The sequence below is a fragment of the Zingiber officinale genome, chromosome 10A, assembly GCF_018446385.1.
Source record: "Zingiber officinale cultivar Zhangliang chromosome 10A, Zo_v1.1, whole genome shotgun sequence".
NCBI lineage: Eukaryota > Viridiplantae > Streptophyta > Magnoliopsida > Zingiberales > Zingiberaceae > Zingiber > Zingiber officinale.
The window spans coordinates 91,900,122-91,917,107 of record NC_056004.1 but is presented as its reverse complement, the minus strand read 5'-3'; the positions used below and the strand labels follow the sequence as shown (position 1 = coordinate 91,917,107).

General features: G+C 38.1%; 3 protein-coding genes and 1 non-coding gene across 6 annotated transcripts; 2 read left to right on the top strand and 2 right to left on the bottom strand.

Moving 5' to 3' along the window:
• Positions 1–456: 456 nt before the first annotated feature.
• LOC122028446 lies at positions 457–573 on the top strand. The gene has a single exon (XR_006124818.1). It is a non-coding gene; the product is annotated as a U5 spliceosomal RNA (small nuclear RNA).
• Positions 574–3,127: 2,554 nt separating this feature from the next.
• Positions 3,128–4,598, bottom strand: LOC122027828 (expansin-A4-like). The gene is made up of 3 exons (XM_042586842.1): positions 4,431–4,598; positions 4,032–4,344; positions 3,128–3,948 (listed from the first exon to the last, which is right to left on the bottom strand). The coding sequence occupies exons 1-3, from the start codon at positions 4,555–4,557 to the stop codon at positions 3,645–3,647; spliced, it is 744 nt and encodes a 247-aa protein (XP_042442776.1). The 5' UTR covers positions 4,558–4,598; the 3' UTR covers positions 3,128–3,644.
• Positions 4,599–6,382: 1,784 nt separating this feature from the next.
• On the top strand, positions 6,383–7,180 carry LOC122027370. The gene is made up of 2 exons (XM_042586316.1): positions 6,383–6,625; positions 6,703–7,180. The coding sequence occupies exons 1-2, from the start codon at positions 6,537–6,539 to the stop codon at positions 7,127–7,129; spliced, it is 516 nt and encodes a 171-aa protein (XP_042442250.1). The 5' UTR covers positions 6,383–6,536; the 3' UTR covers positions 7,130–7,180.
• A 1,094-nt stretch (positions 7,181–8,274) lies between these two features.
• LOC122027514 (protein ACTIVITY OF BC1 COMPLEX KINASE 3, chloroplastic-like) lies at positions 8,275–11,476 on the bottom strand. Of its 3 annotated transcripts, none has more exons than XM_042586507.1 (7): positions 11,060–11,476; positions 10,754–10,981; positions 10,326–10,661; positions 9,678–10,233; positions 9,283–9,469; positions 8,825–9,197; positions 8,275–8,687 (listed from the first exon to the last, which is right to left on the bottom strand). In XM_042586507.1, exons 1-7 carry the CDS (start codon positions 11,402–11,404, stop codon positions 8,568–8,570), a joined length of 2,145 nt encoding a protein of 714 aa, XP_042442441.1. In that variant the 5' UTR covers positions 11,405–11,476; the 3' UTR covers positions 8,275–8,567. The 3 variants fall into 3 exon arrangements, with proteins under 3 accessions (XP_042442441.1, XP_042442443.1, XP_042442442.1); XM_042586509.1 differs by having other exon boundaries at positions 10,754–10,984; positions 11,060–11,197; XM_042586508.1 differs by having other exon boundaries at positions 10,754–11,000; positions 11,060–11,196.
• Between the last annotated feature and the right edge of the window lie 5,510 nt (positions 11,477–16,986).

Here is a 16,986-nt window from a genome sequence, read left to right as displayed (position 1 = left end):
GGATTTTTTTGATCTTTTCCTCCTTTTCTCCCCTTTTTAGGGTTAGAATTGAGGGAATGAGAGGGGATTCCAGAAAAAGGGTCAATTTATCTCTCTCTATCTCTCCCATGTCATCTCCTTGAGGATCTCTCTCCCTTTCATACTCTCTCTCTCTCTCCCTCTTAGGTCTCTCTCTCTCTCTCTCCCTCCCTCCCTCTAACATTTTACCATGTTGAGCCTCTCTCTGTCCCTGAGGACGGTCTAGTGACTAGCATATGAGGTGTTATCACCATGAGGCCTGAGGTTCGAATCTCGATAAAGTCGAGGTAAATGTCTCCCTTATGTGTTAGTCACTATTCCAAAGACTAGTAGCCGCCCGTGATTTACCTCCTCCGTGTTGGCCCTAGAACGGGATGGAAGGGGCGCTGAGAGCGAGCGTATTCACCTTTTTCCACTATGCTGAACCTCTCTCTAAGCAACTACATGGTGAACACAAAGTGAATTATGCTTTCGCCTTTTACTAAAGAATACCGTGTATTCGCCACTTTAAGTAACATGTGCTAATTTTTGTAAGGCTTTCTTGAAAAAGAGCCCACTTTATTCCCTCGGAATGGACAGTTGGCTAGTACAAGGTAATGTTGCCACCATGAGGTATAAGAGTCAAATCTCACAAATAGCCGGGTGGTTTAAGTTGCCACCATGAGGTACAAGGTAATGTTGCCACCATCGACACCTTTTGGTGGCCCCCCAAGGAGTAAGAGCGTCAACAGATTCGTTGACTAGTGGTTTAACCATCCATGGTATATTATCCGAAACACCATAGTTACTACATCAATTGCTACAACATAAATATTTTTGAATAGAACAAGTTTGAGTTGTAGCAGCTATGGTTTCGTAACCGTAGTTACTACAATAATTGTTATAATGTAAATGTTGTTGAATAGAACAAGTTTGAGGTATAATTATGGTTTCATAATTGTATTGTAGCAGCTATAAAATCGTAGCTAATTCAACATGAATGCTTTTGAACATGTTAAGTATGTGTTGTAGCATGTACAAAATCATAGTTGTTATAAATATTATTATAATAGCTATGATTTCGTAGTGGTTATAAATATTGTAACAGTTATAGTTTCGTAGCCGCTATAATGTGGACTTGTTATGTTCATACAATTGGCTAACAAGTATAAGATTTAATATAAATTTTTTTAATATTGATGGTAGTTGTGTAATTTTATAGGGACACATAGGGTGGGACACCTTTGATAAAAAGGGAAAAAATAAAAATAAAAATGTGCCCTGATAAATCATAATAAAAAAACGATCCTTTTTTTTAATTATTGCCTAAGAAATAATATCTAAATATATTAAAGATAGGAAAAGAAAAGAAAAGAAAAGCAAAAAAATTAAGTAAGGGTTAGGGATGAAGATGCAAATGAATCAGAATTTTACGAGGGATAAAGCCACTAGTGATAGTCCTCCCCCAAACCAAGCATCATTGGTTATTATCTTCATCATTTATAAAATAGTAGGTAGTAAACTAAAATATTCTTCAATAATTAAATGTCTTAAGTCATATTACTTATTTTGTTTAACGATCAAAGCAAGTTTGTCTCAAGTTTCCATTTTGATTCTAGAACTTCTACAAATAGTGTAACTATTTCCAAAAAAAAACGAAGGAAAAAACAACTATTTTTATTTGTGGCTCAATGAAGAAATCTTTTGACGCTAACAATGGCTCTAACACCTTGCAAATTTGTTCGATTCATACTCGACCAATATGATATGATAGAAGAAAAGAATAAACTTATCCTTTACTAATGAGTTTTTTATCGCCTTTTAATTTGCCCTTCTTAATTACTATATAAAGCAATCTTTATCCGAGAATTTTTAAGACTATACCATGTGATTTGAGAGAGAAGATCTACTCGTCTATAAAAAAGTGGATTAAGAAATTATCCACTTTTAATTAAGGTTAAATTGTAATTATAATTCGATCGTAATTGGTTATAATTTCTTCATAAGTTCATCGTCCCCATTAGATTATAGTTTGGGTCAAAGCGGTCGACCGGAGGCTGCCCGAAGGTCACTGGAAGTGGACAAGTGTCTACATTGTCGGGCGCTGAACAAGGGACGCCCTCCGGCCACTCATTCCGACCCAAACTATAACATGTTGGGGACGATGAACCCATGAAGAGAATTACGATCGGATCGTAATTATGATATTCCGACCATAACTAAGAATGGATCATCCCTTGATTCACTTTTTTATGGACCATAAAATCTAGTATCATGATTTAAAAAGAATATAAATTACGGGGACTTGTCTTTTACATTTGCATCATATAAAAAGGGAGGTCCTCTTCTTCATGCAGGTACGCTCTCTCGCATATTTACACTTGTCTTTTACTTTCCTTCTTCTTCGTACACTATTTTTCTGAGAAAAAAATACTTGACTTGACTATCGGAGGGTCTGTTCTGGGGACTTTTCCCCTGGTTTCTGGCCTCTAACGTCCATGTGCTTGTCTGAGTGTGTGCAGAGCTCAGGTACCACTGGCTCAATCATCGTCTTTCGTCAGCACCACGTGGGTGTCCATTTTTGGAAGCGTATACGAGAAAGGCGTCTCAGTCACCCCTCCGTCAGCATTCGCTAGAGCTCACCTGTCCTTCATCTGACTCAGACTCCGGACAGGATTATATACCATGTGATTTGAGAGAGAAGATCTACTAGTCTATCAAAAAGTGAATCAGGGATGGTCCACTTTCAATTATAGCCAGATTATAATTGCAATCCGGTCATAATTGGTTGTGATCCTTTTATGAGTTCACCGCCCCCACTAAATTATAGTTTGGGTCAAAGCGAGCGGTCAGAGCGAGCGGCCGAAAGCTACCCGAAGGTCGTCGGATGTGGACAAGTGTCCAGATTGCTGGGCGCTGAGTAAAGGGCAGCCTCCGACCCCCCATTAAGACTCAAACTATAACCTGTTAGACGGTGAACCCATTAAAGGATCACAATCAATTACAATCGAATCACAATTATAATTTAACCACAATTAAAAATGAACCATCTCCTTATCAATTTTTGTATGGACCAAAAGATCTGGTATCGTCATTTGAAAAGGATATAAATTACGGAGACTTTGTCTAATAATTTGAAAGGGATATAACCCATGTGATTTTAAAAGATATAAATGATGAAACCCACCAAAATGACCCTTTACATAGGACTTCCTCCACCATTGCCTGATGGGTAAACATAAAGATTAAAGGAATTAATATGTCAAGAAGTGTTTCACAATTAATATAAATTTTTCCTTTTTAGATTATTATTAGAAGTCTGTTCACCAATTCTGCAGCACGTTCAACTGAACTGAGCTTGTCCTTTGTCCTCTGTTTTGGTCCTTTCCCCTGGCGTTATATTCCGGCCACCAAAGTATATTCCGGCCATCAAAGCTCAAATTCTTTTTCACACGCGGATGAGTATATATATATATATATATATATATATATATATAATAACACACTCGATGGATCGATCGATCGATAATACAGGCCTTGAAAGCCATGCTCAATTACTATGTAATTTAGGAGGCTCCTGCGGGTGCTACCCAATAAGCTACCTCAGCGTCCGACGAGCCTTCCTCTTCGCCTCTGACTTGGGAGGCCTAGAATTGGCCTCCCTCGAAGGTCTGGCCGAACTGCCAGCCGGCTGGGGCGACGTCGAAGCTGGTGACGGTCCGGCCGTCGCTGGTCGTCACCTGGAAGGAGAGGGACTGGCCGTCAAGGAACGAGTTGCTCTGCCAGTTCTGGCCCCAGTTGCGGGACATCACCTGCCAGCCGCCCTTGGAGCCTTTGATCGACACCGAGTGCACGTCGCCGGCTCCGGCCACGTTCGTGATCAGGACCAAGTTGAAGTAGGAGTGTCCGTTGACGGTGAACCGTATTCCTCCCTTCTTCACGCAGGGCACTCTGTGGGAAAATGCAAAGAAAAACAGAGGATGAGCAGGGGAGCGATGAGGCAATCGGCGGTTGATTGCGGGCGGAGGCTTCACCTGCGGAAGGAGACGGGGACGATGCCGGCGCGGTACTGCGCGATCTGTAGAAATGCGGGCTGGGCGAGGTCGAAGTGCGGGCGCGGGGGGTTGCACCAGCCGCCGTCGTCGTTGGGAAGGGCGGAGTTGGGCGGGCAGAAGTTGGTGGCGGTGACGACGATGGAGCCGGGGAGGCACCACCGGGGGTCGTCGGCACACTGCAGCTGGTAGCAGGAGCCGCAGCTGAGCCCGTCGTTGAATAGCGCCGTGCTGAGCGCCGCCGTGTTGGTGCCGTAGCCCTGGCTGTAGAGGTTCCCGTACCCGCAAGCCCCTCCTGCAACCCCGCAACAACAATCCAATTAAAGTCGAGCATTGTCGATCGATCGATGACTAAACCTGGAGAAAGTTAACAGAACCCACCCATGGTGCCGGAGGCGTCGCCGCCGCCGTAGAAGGTGGCGTGGGCGGTTTCCCAGCCGTAGGAGTCGGCGAAGGCGCAGCCCGACAAGAGAAAGAAGAAATGGAGAAAAAGAAGCGTGTCGGCCATTGAAGACGCTCGTTGGTTGTCTGGCTTTCTACTTGCCGTAAAGGAGGAGGCGGGGGCGGTGGGCTATTTATAGCACCGGCGCCGTGTCGCTGCAGAGGCAAACGGACAAACGAGCTTTTGCTGCTGGCTGGAGAGAGAAGGCGAGCACATGGCCTGGTGGCAGTTGAAGTACCAACCGCTGCTGCGCGCGCGGACCCCTCCACATGCGCTGCGAGGGCCAGGCATCGAACACGAACAACATGCCACAGTTTCCTAAAAACGACAGGCAAATGGACAGCAGCAGCAGAGACGCGCCACCGTCCATCGCTAGATTTGGTATATTTTTCCTTGGAGCAAGCGCCATCAAGATCAGGCCGCCCGCCCGCCGGATTCTTCGACCGTCTCCTTTTTCTTTTTTTTTTTTTCCCGATGGAAACAAAATCAACGCACTTTCTTTCAGTTCATCCAATTAAAAACTACTCTAGTCTCTCGGGTCGATCATATGTGAGCTATTCAAATTTATTTGATAAAAGTCATCCAGTCCAGTGAATTGTTCTGGGTGAAATTAATTTTAAATGAATCAAAATGTTCTGTCTTATACCGTCGGCGGCAAATGAGTTTACTGATGAGCTGTCATCTTAGTTAATAAAGTAACGGGAAAGGGAGCTCAATCAGTATCACTAGGGAAGTCTTTGAAGGCTGCAAGAAAGACAGTGAAGGAGAAGAGGAGGATTAAGATAGAGATGCGAAGATGAACAAAAAAATAAAAAATAAATATGTATGTGTATGTACGTATGGATATCTTTATCCAAGGGAGCAAACTCCTTTTACACTTTTGTTGAAGAAGAAAATGTTACATTATTTTCATTATATCAGATAATCACTTCGTTCATACTCCGTATTTATATAATTATAGTATTCCACATGTTTTGATATCCCATAGGACATCCCACATGTTGCGTCAAATCAAGTAATGGCATAAATCCATAAGATATAAAATTGGTTGGATCAAATAGTCTGACTTACTAAGTAAAGAAGGATCGAGTCGAGTCAGCGGAGATGATCTGAAAGGCGTGAGTTCATCAGATCGGCAAAGTTGAATAGGGCATCAAGTAGACCCATTAAAGGAGTCAGGCAAGATGATATGACTGAGCAGGATAATGAATCTAGGGAGTTGAGTCCTAAGAGTATATGCATCTTTGAAAGTCATTCTTAATGTTTGTTAATATGGGATGAGGTGAGGGAACTTGGCTGACTTAGTGAAATAGTATGTTGAGGAAATTGAGCTCCGAGAGTCGTATGTATCTTTGAAGGCCTTTCTTGTTTGTTCATCTAGGATGAATCGGGGGAGCTTAGTTGACTTTACGAAGTAGTGAATCGGGAGAGCTAAACATTTGGGGTTTATCTGTGCTAAGTGATTACCCTTCTCATCTCGGATAATCCAACTCGAAGTGATTGGTTCACTTATCCTTAGTAAAATTATTGACTTTTTTGATACATATAGAGACATCCGATACTCCGCGTATTACAAGCTATGATTATTGAAGTTTAATTTATTTTTGTTATCCATTTAAATTTGATTTGTTTAAATTCAAATTTATTTGATTATTTAAAATTTTTATTTATTTAATTATGTATTTATTTAAAAATTATTATGTTTATTTAGATATTAATACAAATTTTAATAAACAACATTCTCGAATATTATATATATAATTTATTTAATTTAATAAGTTATTTAAATTTATTTATTTAATTAAATTTATATGTATTAAATAAATATAATTTATTTACGAACATGGATTCATTTACAATCCCACAGGCGCTTCTCAAACCGGGCAAAGCATTCCACGCTGATGCAGAAGAGAACATTAAATTGGGAGTCCCACAACATTCACGTCAGCAGCACATGCTTCCCCTGTTTTTCCGCCCTACTCCACATGGATGGAATCAGAGCAAAAGTGTGATATGTCTCCTAGTCAATCCAGACGAAGAGCCACATGTGTGCTCCATCCCTTCTCCCTCAACTTGTTCCGCCATATCTGTACTTTGTCTTCCTGAATCAGCGCAGGAATTGGCTGCAGAGACGGTCCCCCTTTTTTTCTTTTTCTTCTTTTTTTATACCCTCTTCTTCCTTCTCAACTCTGCGTCTGTGCAACTGTGCAGCCGTGCAGGTCTCAGTCAAGCTCGGCGCGACAAGCAACAACATTTACAGTGTTCATGTGCCTCTCAGGCTCGACGCGGGGCCAGCCATCAAGGCCGTGCAGTGCCGGTGCGAGGAGATTTGCATGCATGTGAGTTTTATACTGCAAATCTTGTCTTGATGGGAGGGGGAAAGGGAAAGGACGGGGGATCAGATTTGGATGGACCAGGAATTGAAATCCAAGATTGCTTTTCCGATGGGGGGAGGCCTTTGGGACAGAGTCATGTGCAGCTCTTCTTCGACGGAGGTCTTGGAAGCTACTGGGGAGCTAACCAACCATGTGGAGGGTGGCCCAGGGGTGGATCCTCTCGCTGCTGCTTGGAGGCTCGCAGCGGTGGGAGGGAGGTCGCCGACTTTGTTTGGGGGTTCGGTTGGACCCTCGAACATTGAATAGCTTCTCCCCGAAGACCATGAGCATGATGATCATGTAACGAGATACAATGAGAATTCAAAACTATATTCAAATCGCTCATGTTGTTAGAACATCCGCTAAAATTCATCATGCTTTCCTAATTAATCTGACACATGAAGGTTTGAAGAATTTAATATCTAGATTATATATAAAAAAAAATTATGAACGTTGTGATTTGATTGCTGTTGGTTGAATGTCTAATGAGTAGGTCAGTTGTTGCTAGCATGCTTTAGAACTGTTGGAAAAAATAAATGCTAATGCAATGTAAACTTATTTTTTAAATTTTTTGAAAACATTTTATTTTTCTAATACTTTTATAAAATTATAATTTGTTTAAACTTGGACAAAAATTAAAAGGAGATTCATTTTGTTTATTCATTAATCAAAAGGTATTTTATTTTTTTTATAACAATGTTAAGAACACTATGTTAGAATAGTTATGAATTAGTTCTATAATATAAATAATTCAGCTCAACTATAATCCATAAATACTACAATAAATCTGTAACTATTACAACTATGTTTTAATTATTTTTGCTATGTTGTAACAACTATGGCTTACCTACACCAAACTGAAACAATTGAGAAGGAAAAAACAAAGAGATGAAGCACCCTTTTAACAATAAATAAAAGATATATATTCTTTTAACAATTTCAATAAAAAGAGTGCATGATTTTTGCCCTAAGCCTGTTTGAAATGATATGGAATTCAATTCCTTTTAGAATTGGAATTGAATTCCATGCTTTGGAATGATTTTTTAGCTAAGAATTGATATGGAATTCAATTCCAATTCCATCAAACAAGGCAAAAGTAAATCACACCTCTTTATGTGTGATTTAAATAGGGAATTCAATTCTCCATATTATGTCCATTGTGCCCTCATTCTCTCTTCTTTGTAAAAAAAGAAAAGAAAAAAGAGAGAAGGATAAAATGGTAAAACATAAGAATTCCATAACTTAAGTTGCAATTCATTCCAAACATGAGAACTGAATTCAATTACTTATGGAATTCAATTCATAATGGAATTCAATTCAATTCCATGACTTAAGTTATTTCCAAACAGGGTGTAAAAATGAATTTTACTACATGGAGAGGTCAAAAAATTGTGAAAAATATTTTTCCTTTTAATTTTTTAGATATAGCAAATACACTATTATTCTCTGGAATCTCAAGAGTTCAACAGAGGATCATTGTTCTTTCATGATCAAAACAATAGTGGCATTTTCTGGATGAAGCAACGTCAGGTAGCAGTGGAGATTAAGAACACAGCTCCTGCATGATTATGATACTAAAAACTACCCTTGAAATAACAAATACATTAATGAAGATTAAGCAGGATATAGTTGAATCAGAATTGCTATTTAAGTGCATGCAGGAGAAAACTGAGAGTAAAGCAGTGTTTGAGGTGATGGCATCTACCCAGAAGCAGTAGCTGGAGATCTGAGAAACTGGAGGAGAAATCGAGCAGCAAAGCGTTGAGTAATTCCACCAACAACACGACTACTGAGGTTGCGAACTTCTTGTTCTTCCAGAACCTGTAGAACAAAACACTTAGAATCATAGCATACCACTGTCAGGAGTAGAACTTCCTTTTGAATCAAAGGCATGCATGTCAAACCTTGGGTATGTACAAACTAAATAAAAAATTAGGAATTTGTGTACATGGCAGTACCTGCAAAATTGGCCAAAGAAGGCTTGGATCAAAGTTCCCTGAGGATCTCAACAGATTCCATATTCTAAAAACTCTATCGCGAAGTTCTACCATTTGTGCTTGTTCATGTTCACTAAGATTAAAATTAAATGGTCCGCTTGCATTTCCATTGCTGATGAATGCCTTCATGAAGTCAGGCATGGATCGATATGCATCGATCATAGTACCAAAGGCAATAGCTTCAGTGACACAGACAGCCTCTTTCACAACCAGATCACGCAGTTCTTCCCCATGAGGATCCAATAGCAGCATTAGAATTGGTTGCAAAGCATCTTTAGTTGAAAATTCTCTGTCCTTACTTCCTTGAACAAGAAGATTCTCAAGCCTATTCCACCTGCACACTAAAGATAGGGAGCTCGTTAATCCTAATTGGTGCTGAATCAAAATAATTGGACTCAAGGAAACAATAAGAAAATTGCCTGAATCTCCCGTCTTTGAACAACAACTCTATGAGAGCATCTCGGAGATATGGATTTGGATCAGTTAGAAGCCTTTTAGCAAAATATGGGTATGAGGCAGCAAGCACCTTAAAATTTGGGTCAGCATAAAGAGCTAGACCTTCTAACACTGTGAGTGACCTCAAGATAAGAGCATAATACGCAGGGACTGTAACAAAAGCATAGTGTAGTTTTAGCCAACTTTCTAAATATTTAACTGAGAAAAGGATGTTTCTGTAGAATATTTGCAATAAGAGTATTATAGAACATGTTGCAATCAAGAACCAGCAATAATACCTGTTTATTTCTCAAATATTTTTGAAACGCATGAAAAGTAATGAGTTTTAAGGTTGATTTTACACCACAATGAAACTCACCACTAAAAGGGTACTGATACATTACATTTCCTAAACCATCAACGATGGTCTTGAAGTTGAGCTCTCTTACTGTTGAATTGAGTGCATCATCAAAGAAGTTCCTAAGAAGAGGAACGATCGGAGAAACATCCACATCGGGTGTGAGAAAATGCAGTGCGTAGTAATCACGAGCCATGGCATCATAATCCCGATTAACCATGTGAACTACATGACAAATGATAGCATATCTTGCTTCCTCTGGTGTTTCACTCATCATTCCAAAGTCAATAAAAGCAAGTTTCCCCTCTGGTGTTGCTAAAATATTACCAGGATGAGGATCAGCGTGAAAAAAGCCATGTTCAAGCAACTGCCTCAAGTTACACTGAATAGCTATATCAACCAAATTCAACAGCTTTAAACCTTGCTTCTCGATAGCTTCCTGCTCATTCAACTTGATACCATCCACCCAATCCATTGTCAGGACTTTTGTGCCCGTGTACTCCCAGTATATTTCTGGCACAAGCACTTCATGCTTGTCAGCATACAATTTTTTAAATCTACGTGCATTTTGTCCTTCCTGCAAAAAGTAACAAAACAGGCACATCTTAGAAGTTTATATCACTAAAATTTCTATGAGAATAACAGATAGGAGTTGTAAGAGGTGCATGCCTGAACATAATTAAGTTCCTGATAGACTCTTCTTCCATATTCATCAACTAGAGCTACAATGTCAGAAGTGACTATGTCCACATACTTGTTTATCAGGAACCCTAGACCTCTCAGGAGGTAAAAATCTAATCCAATAGAATCTTCAATCTCTGGCCGCTGCACCTTAACTGCGACAGACTTCCCTGAGTGCTTAAGTTGGGCTTTGTAAACCTGGCCGAGACTTGCAGCGGCCACTGGTTCTGTCGATATGACTGAGAAACAGCAGTCGAGGGGCATCCCCAGCTCCCTCTCAATGCAGGCAAATGCGTCCTCGTTTGGAAATGTGGGAAGTCCATCCTGTTCTACCCCCAAAATACCAACCAATCGAGAAAATTGAACAGTTGTTGGGCATCAAGAACAAGAGAAATGTCTAAGGTTCAACATGAGACCTGTAATTCGGAGAGTTCCTCCAGATATTCCGGCGGGCAGATATCAGGCCGCGTGGACAAGCCCTGCCCGATCTTGACAAACGTCGGGCCCAACCGAGCGAGGGTTCTGGTCAGCTCCGCTGCTCTTTTCCGCTTCCTCCTGTCAACCTTCCCTTGCCTCTGGTCCATGACTAGTTTCAGAGCAAAAATGCCCAACGCCATGAATATCTCCAGCGTCCTCGAGAACACCTACTACCCAAAACCAAGCCTAACACCAAAATTGAGAAGAAGTGCACGGCAAGGAGAAACCTTCGAGTTAGGGCTTACCTTGAGCGGCCGAGAGGAATATTTCGTGGCGAGGAACTGCGGGTTGTATACGGTCGCATTGGCCGCGCGAGCCACGGCCCGCGCCTCCGACTGTATATTTTCGGCGAGATCTTTGGAGACGACAGAGAGAGCCGCCTGGGAATTGGAGTCAACGCTTCGCATCGGCACCCTCGCAGGGATCTGTATGGCATTCAGGCCGTTGCTGCCACCCCCGTCGGGCATGGAGCCGGAGCCGGAGCCGGAGCCGGGGAAGGCCTCAACGATAGCAGCGCGTGGGAACCGGATCCATGGCATCCGGCTACGGCACGGAGACGGGGATGAGGGGAGGGAGAGGACGATGGCCATTGCGGCCTAATCGCCGTGGTCCTCACCAACGTGATTGCAGGACAAATGAGTACCAAACTTGCTCAACCTTCCGATTTGCAGTCTGGTTTAGTTAAACACATAATTTTTCAATTTTAATAATACCAAATCCCAATCTTTTCAATTTTCAAAGGTAAATTTTTTAAAAGACACACATAATTTTTTATTTTAAAAAACAATGCATCATAATTTTTTTCTGTCATTAAGAATGATTACGTTCTTCCAAATATTTCTCGTATGTCTAAGTTATATAAAGAAAAATAAATTATGATATTAATTTATAGCCGAACATAGAATGATTAAAAAATGAATAATTATTTTCTCAATAGAAGGAAAGGATTAAAAAATTACATAAGACAGGCAGCCGATATTAAACGGCGACACTCTGGAGATCCAACACAAATTGTTTGGACCATTTTTTTTTGTGATATAGAGGATGTATCATTTTTATTTATGGTTAGATTATGATCGCGATCCGATTGTAAATTGTTGTGATCTTTTCTATGATTCATCGTCCCCACCAAATTATAGTTTTTATTCGGAGTAGGTGGCCGGAGGCCGTCCGAAGGCCTCCGGTGGTGATAGATAAGTGGTCACATTACTGGACGCCGAGCGAGGATGTTCTTCGGGCGATCTCCGGCCGCTCGCTCCAAATAAAAACTATAACCTGATAGGGACGATGAACCCAAGAAAGGATTACAACCATTTACGATCGGATCATGATCATAATCCAATCGTAAATAAGAATGACATATCCCCTGAACATAAAAAGTAATCCAAAAAATTCTGCCTCGAAGATTCACATTATACGAGCATAGGTAAGATTTAAAATTACATAAGACGACAGCCTATATTACAAATTAATTAATTAAAAAATATAAATAAAATAAAAAAAAAACTATGTCAATATTAAAGTGAATAAATGTAAAGATTATCTAAACTAATCTAAAAATTTCCTAAGAATTTTTTTTTCAAATTTCACAACTATTTAACTTTTGATTATTTCTAACTTAAAACTCATAATGCAGGTCGATAATAATTGTACCATTAATAATTCTCAAATATAGCAACTAATAATTTATTTTCTCAAAGTTTACCACAATAATTTTTTAAGGCTAAAAGTCTAAATTTGATAATGAATAAATATTATCGTCCAATATTATTGTAACTCAATTAATCACAACTAAATATCTGACATAATTTTAAAATTATTGAATTATAGTTCAAAATCACATAATTTCAGAACCTACAATAATAAATCAACCAATAAACAATATTAACATGGTATAAGGGTGTAAATGAATCAAGTCGCTCGCGAGCGACTCAGTCAAAGCTCAACTCGAGTTCGAGCTGGTTCGTTTAATATTCGAGCCGATCTCGAGCCCATTTAATACTGGCTCGAAGGCTCGTCGAGCTTATTCGAGCTCGGCTAATTTAATATTTTAATATTTAAAAGAATTATTACTTTAATTTAAGTAATAAGTTGAGGAGGTGTTTGTGGCTAAAGTGTTAAATAAAATTGTCAGAGGTTGAAGGTTTAAATCCCAACTTGTGTACACTTATTTTTACATTTAAATTCACTGTTTTCGAGCCGAGCTCAAACCCATGATTAAATAATGGCCGAGCCGACCTCGAGCTCAAATTTAGAAACTCGCTCGAGCTCGAGCCGAGCCTCTTTAATTTTCTTGAGCTTGAGCTTGGAGCTCAAGCTCGACTCGGCTCATTTGCAGCCCTAGCATGGGATATGAGTTAAAAATCAAACTAAATCAAATGAGTAAAATTTTTACTCTATAGCTCGCAAATCAATCAATACAAGCTTGAATCGAGGTTCAAAACTATTAAAAATACAATCAAAGTCATACATTGGAAATACATGGAAAAGATCATGGATTTATAAAATGAAGATATATACCTTTTGGGTAGAGCCCAAAAACAAATCCATAAGCGCTTAGGCGTCCAAAGTGGATAACATTACAAAAATTTCCAGGATTACCGACGGATATTTCCGTCGATAATCCGTCGCTAAAGAGCCTTACCGATCGATTTCGACGGAAAGCAATCTGTTGCGAGAATATGCGTCGGGACCTATTTTCCCGACGGAAGTTATTTTTCCGTCGGTAATCTACCGACGAAATTATAATTCCGTCGGTAAATCCGTTGGACAGTTGGCGCTCATTTTTTCGACGGAAGTTATATTTCCGTCGGAGCAAGGGACTCTGATAAAAAATGTTTCTGTCGGTATTTACCGATGAAAATACTAATTCGATATGATAATATCATATTATTATGGAGATATTTGAAATTTTTTGATCCTAACAATTGGAACCTCCAACGAAATAGATTCTCCATTGGTATGTTTAGGTAAAGGGTGGGTCCTAACAATTATTAGTAAAATGACAACAACTCGCATATGACTTCCAATTTCTTTTCCACCATTTCTTACTCAAATATTCCGATCCAAGCTACAAATCGATGCAATAGGACCTGGGTATAAATCGTCATCTAATGATAGAAAAAACGTTAAATGAAGTCCTATGTTACTAATATCGTAGCAACCATAAAGAAAAGTAAGTATATAAATAAAAGTAACTGGATTAATTAATAAAAATTTACCAAATGATCAATAAATATGAATAAATAAATTTAATAATAATCTATCTTACATCCAATCATTAATTCATCATGTTTTGATTTTGGCACAGATTGACAAGGACATTAGGCAAGTATAATCATTTTTACCACCATTTTATCAATTCACCAATTAAATTAATTATTACAAGTCAATTAAACTATTAGCATTTAATCATCTAATTAAACTGATCTAGGATAAGAATAAATTAATTTAATAATCTAATCTATCTTACATCAAATCATTTTTATCAATTAATGAATTAAATTAATGATTACAATTTAAGTCAATTAAATTGATTAGCATTAATCATTTAATTAAATTGCTTTCATGTTATCACTCTTGATGGGAGAGTGGTGTTGATCTTGGGACGGATTGACGGAAATGTTGGGGGCGAGCGTATTCATCTTTTGCTACCTTGATGGGAGAGTGGTGATCCAGGCAGGGGCAGAGCCAGGAATTGACTAGAGGAATGGCTAAAATTTTTAATTGCTACTACTACAACAATAAGTTTTATCCCAATAGGTAGGGTCGACTTTATGGATCCTTCTATCTCATTGGACTATATCTCCTACTATATCATCATTCATACTTAAATAAATTTATCTTATTTTATTATTATTTTTTTATTTTTCTCTTCCTCATTTGATGTGTATTTGTCATAGTTTTACATCGTTTAACTGAAACATTTATTAGTCGTCTAAGTACATATTTATATAATCTCAAACGTGTTTCTCGGATTTTCCCGCAATAGATGTAACTCCCTAAATATAAAATATATTAATTAAAATAAAAAATTTAATGTAAATTTTTTTAAAAATATATATATAATAAATAATAATTTTTAATATATATATAATGGGATAATTTTATTAGGATTTAATTAAACATCTTTAAATTATCTCAATCATTGATAGGAGTTGATTAAATTTATTAACCTAAGTATTTAATTAAACCATAAGTTCTCATTCACGTTCTATTGGCACACAGGCCCACGCGATGCCTCCTGACGCATCACGATGGCACCTTGTGCCGATGCCGAAACAAGATGTTTTATCCATATCAAGTGAAATGGTTCGAGATTTTAATCCATAGTTTTACAAAGGAGTTCCAACTTGCACTGTGGTGGTGTATATAAGAACATTAATAGTAGATGTTGTGTATAGCCGGTGTATCTCCTCGTCCTCGACTTCGCCTGTGTGAAACCCAGCGTCGCGTGCCAGCATGGGTGGATCACATATGCAAGGGGTGGCAAGTAGGTTAACGAATCATGCTTGGACATAAATTTTTTTTTTACTATGCTATTTAGTAGATAATGAGCCAAATCAAACCTGGGCTACAGCCCAGGCCTGCCACCCCTTGCATCCGCCCATGGATCCAGGCACTCGCGGTTCGAGCCCCAGCTATAACGAATTTATAAAAAAAATTCCTCTAAATGGTGCACGTATTAAAGGATGCTGAGCTCCTGGACTGCCCGTTGCGAGCGCTTCTCGATTTACCTTGATGATTGATGGAAAACTTTCGTAGAACCGGACTGATCATCCCAGATTTGATGTTACCCAACTTAATTAGATGGGGAGAGCGGTGAATACAATGCAATGATAATCAGAGAGGAAGACAGTGAAAGGGGTTGGGGAAGTGGTTGCGGTAATGTTCGTGCAGATATCATGTGTTGCTAGAGAAGTGGTTGTGCTCGTTAAGTCACAATCGGGTCCTTGGACGCCTATGTGGAGGGACAATGAAGGCGGAGTCGGCTGCTTGCGCGACAAATCAGTGAAGTAGCTGTGCATTAAGTACGGTAATCGGAAAACTTAGGTCTAATTAAAAACTTAGTTTAATGGTTCAATAACTTAAATAGGATAGGCTAAAGGTTCATATAGACCACGGCTTTAATCGGATTGAATTATATATAATAATAATAATAATGATAATCCAATCCGATTAAAATTTTCTTTGAATTTTAAATATAAATTTTATTCTAAAAAACATTGCTAGACCATGTCTTTTTCGTATATCCTTAAAAAATATTCGAAAATCCTTTTTTCCATATTTCCTTTCTAAATTAAATTTTTTAAAATAATTTTAGATTAACATCCAAAAACTATAAAATGAAAATTAGATTAATGCTGAGGTACATAACAAATTAATACAGAAAAAATAAATTGACACAAATTAAATTTTTTAAATAAGTAAAATGCATATAAAATTTAAATTGATGATATTAAATGAAATGCAATATATAATTCAACCTAAATGACAATTAACTTAAACAGATTAATTAATTGTTGTTAAGTCGAAATCTCATCATCATACACTTGATCGACATGTCAACAATTTGTAGGAAAGCCATCTTGTTTATTATTATATAGAAAATTATAATAATTAACATACTATTTTTTAGATATTTAAAAAATGTCGTGATTTAATTTGGATTTTACCAATTTGTATATGATCAGATGATTCAGATTGAAACTAAATAGCAAAATAAAATTGTTAATTTAATTTTAATTTATTTGTTTGATTTGTTTTACTAACAGTAAAATAGGGAAAGGAAAAAAAAATATATTTTTCATATTTAATTATCAATTCATTATTTGAGATATATGCATTTTTATTTGGCAAATTAAGATGCCAATGATTTTAGGTGGATTAATATTTTTTGGATATTTTAAAATTTTATAAAAGAAATAAATTTCAAAGATGTTGGATGGAACTTTTATTTCATTAATAATTAAATTAAATTAGATCAAAATGTATTTTGATTTGGAATCAAATCAATTTATTATTATTTTTTAAAAATGATAAAAACAAAAACGATAAAAAATCAATTCCCGTAAAAGTCAAATGCCCGAATCCTCATAAATTGCCTAGAGTATTTGGAGGATTCAGGCATTCGACTTAAGGGTGTGACCTATCTTCCATATTAAAACAATGC

What these genes read in the sequence shown, in the direction of transcription:
- LOC122027514 (XM_042586507.1), bottom strand. Translation starts at nt 11,404, where the DNA reads ATGGCCATCGTCCTCTCCCTCCCCTCATCCCCGTCTCCGTGCCGTAGC. An exon ending in ATTCCTCTCGGCCGCTCAAG is followed by an intron (nt 10,982 to 11,059) that starts GTAAGCCCTAAC and finishes TTTGGGTAGTAG; the next exon opens with GTGTTCTCGAGGACGCTGGA. An exon ending in GTATCAGTACCCTTTTAGTG is followed by an intron (nt 9,470 to 9,677) that starts GTGAGTTTCATT and finishes CTTTTGTTACAG; the next exon opens with TCCCTGCGTATTATGCTCTT.
- LOC122027828 (XM_042586842.1), bottom strand. Translation starts at nt 4,557, where the DNA reads ATGGCCGACACGCTTCTTTTTCTCCATTTCTTCTTTCTCTTGTCGGGC. An exon ending in CGACGCCTCCGGCACCATGG is followed by an intron (nt 4,345 to 4,430) that starts GTGGGTTCTGTT and finishes GCGGGGTTGCAG; the next exon opens with GAGGGGCTTGCGGGTACGGG. An exon ending in GTCCCCGTCTCCTTCCGCAG is followed by an intron (nt 3,949 to 4,031) that starts GTGAAGCCTCCG and finishes ATTTTCCCACAG; the next exon opens with AGTGCCCTGCGTGAAGAAGG.
- LOC122027370 (XM_042586316.1), top strand. Translation starts at nt 6,537, where the DNA reads ATGTGTGCTCCATCCCTTCTCCCTCAACTTGTTCCGCCATATCTGTAC. An exon ending in AGGAATTGGCTGCAGAGACG is followed by an intron (nt 6,626 to 6,702) that starts GTCCCCCTTTTT and finishes GCAACTGTGCAG; the next exon opens with CCGTGCAGGTCTCAGTCAAG.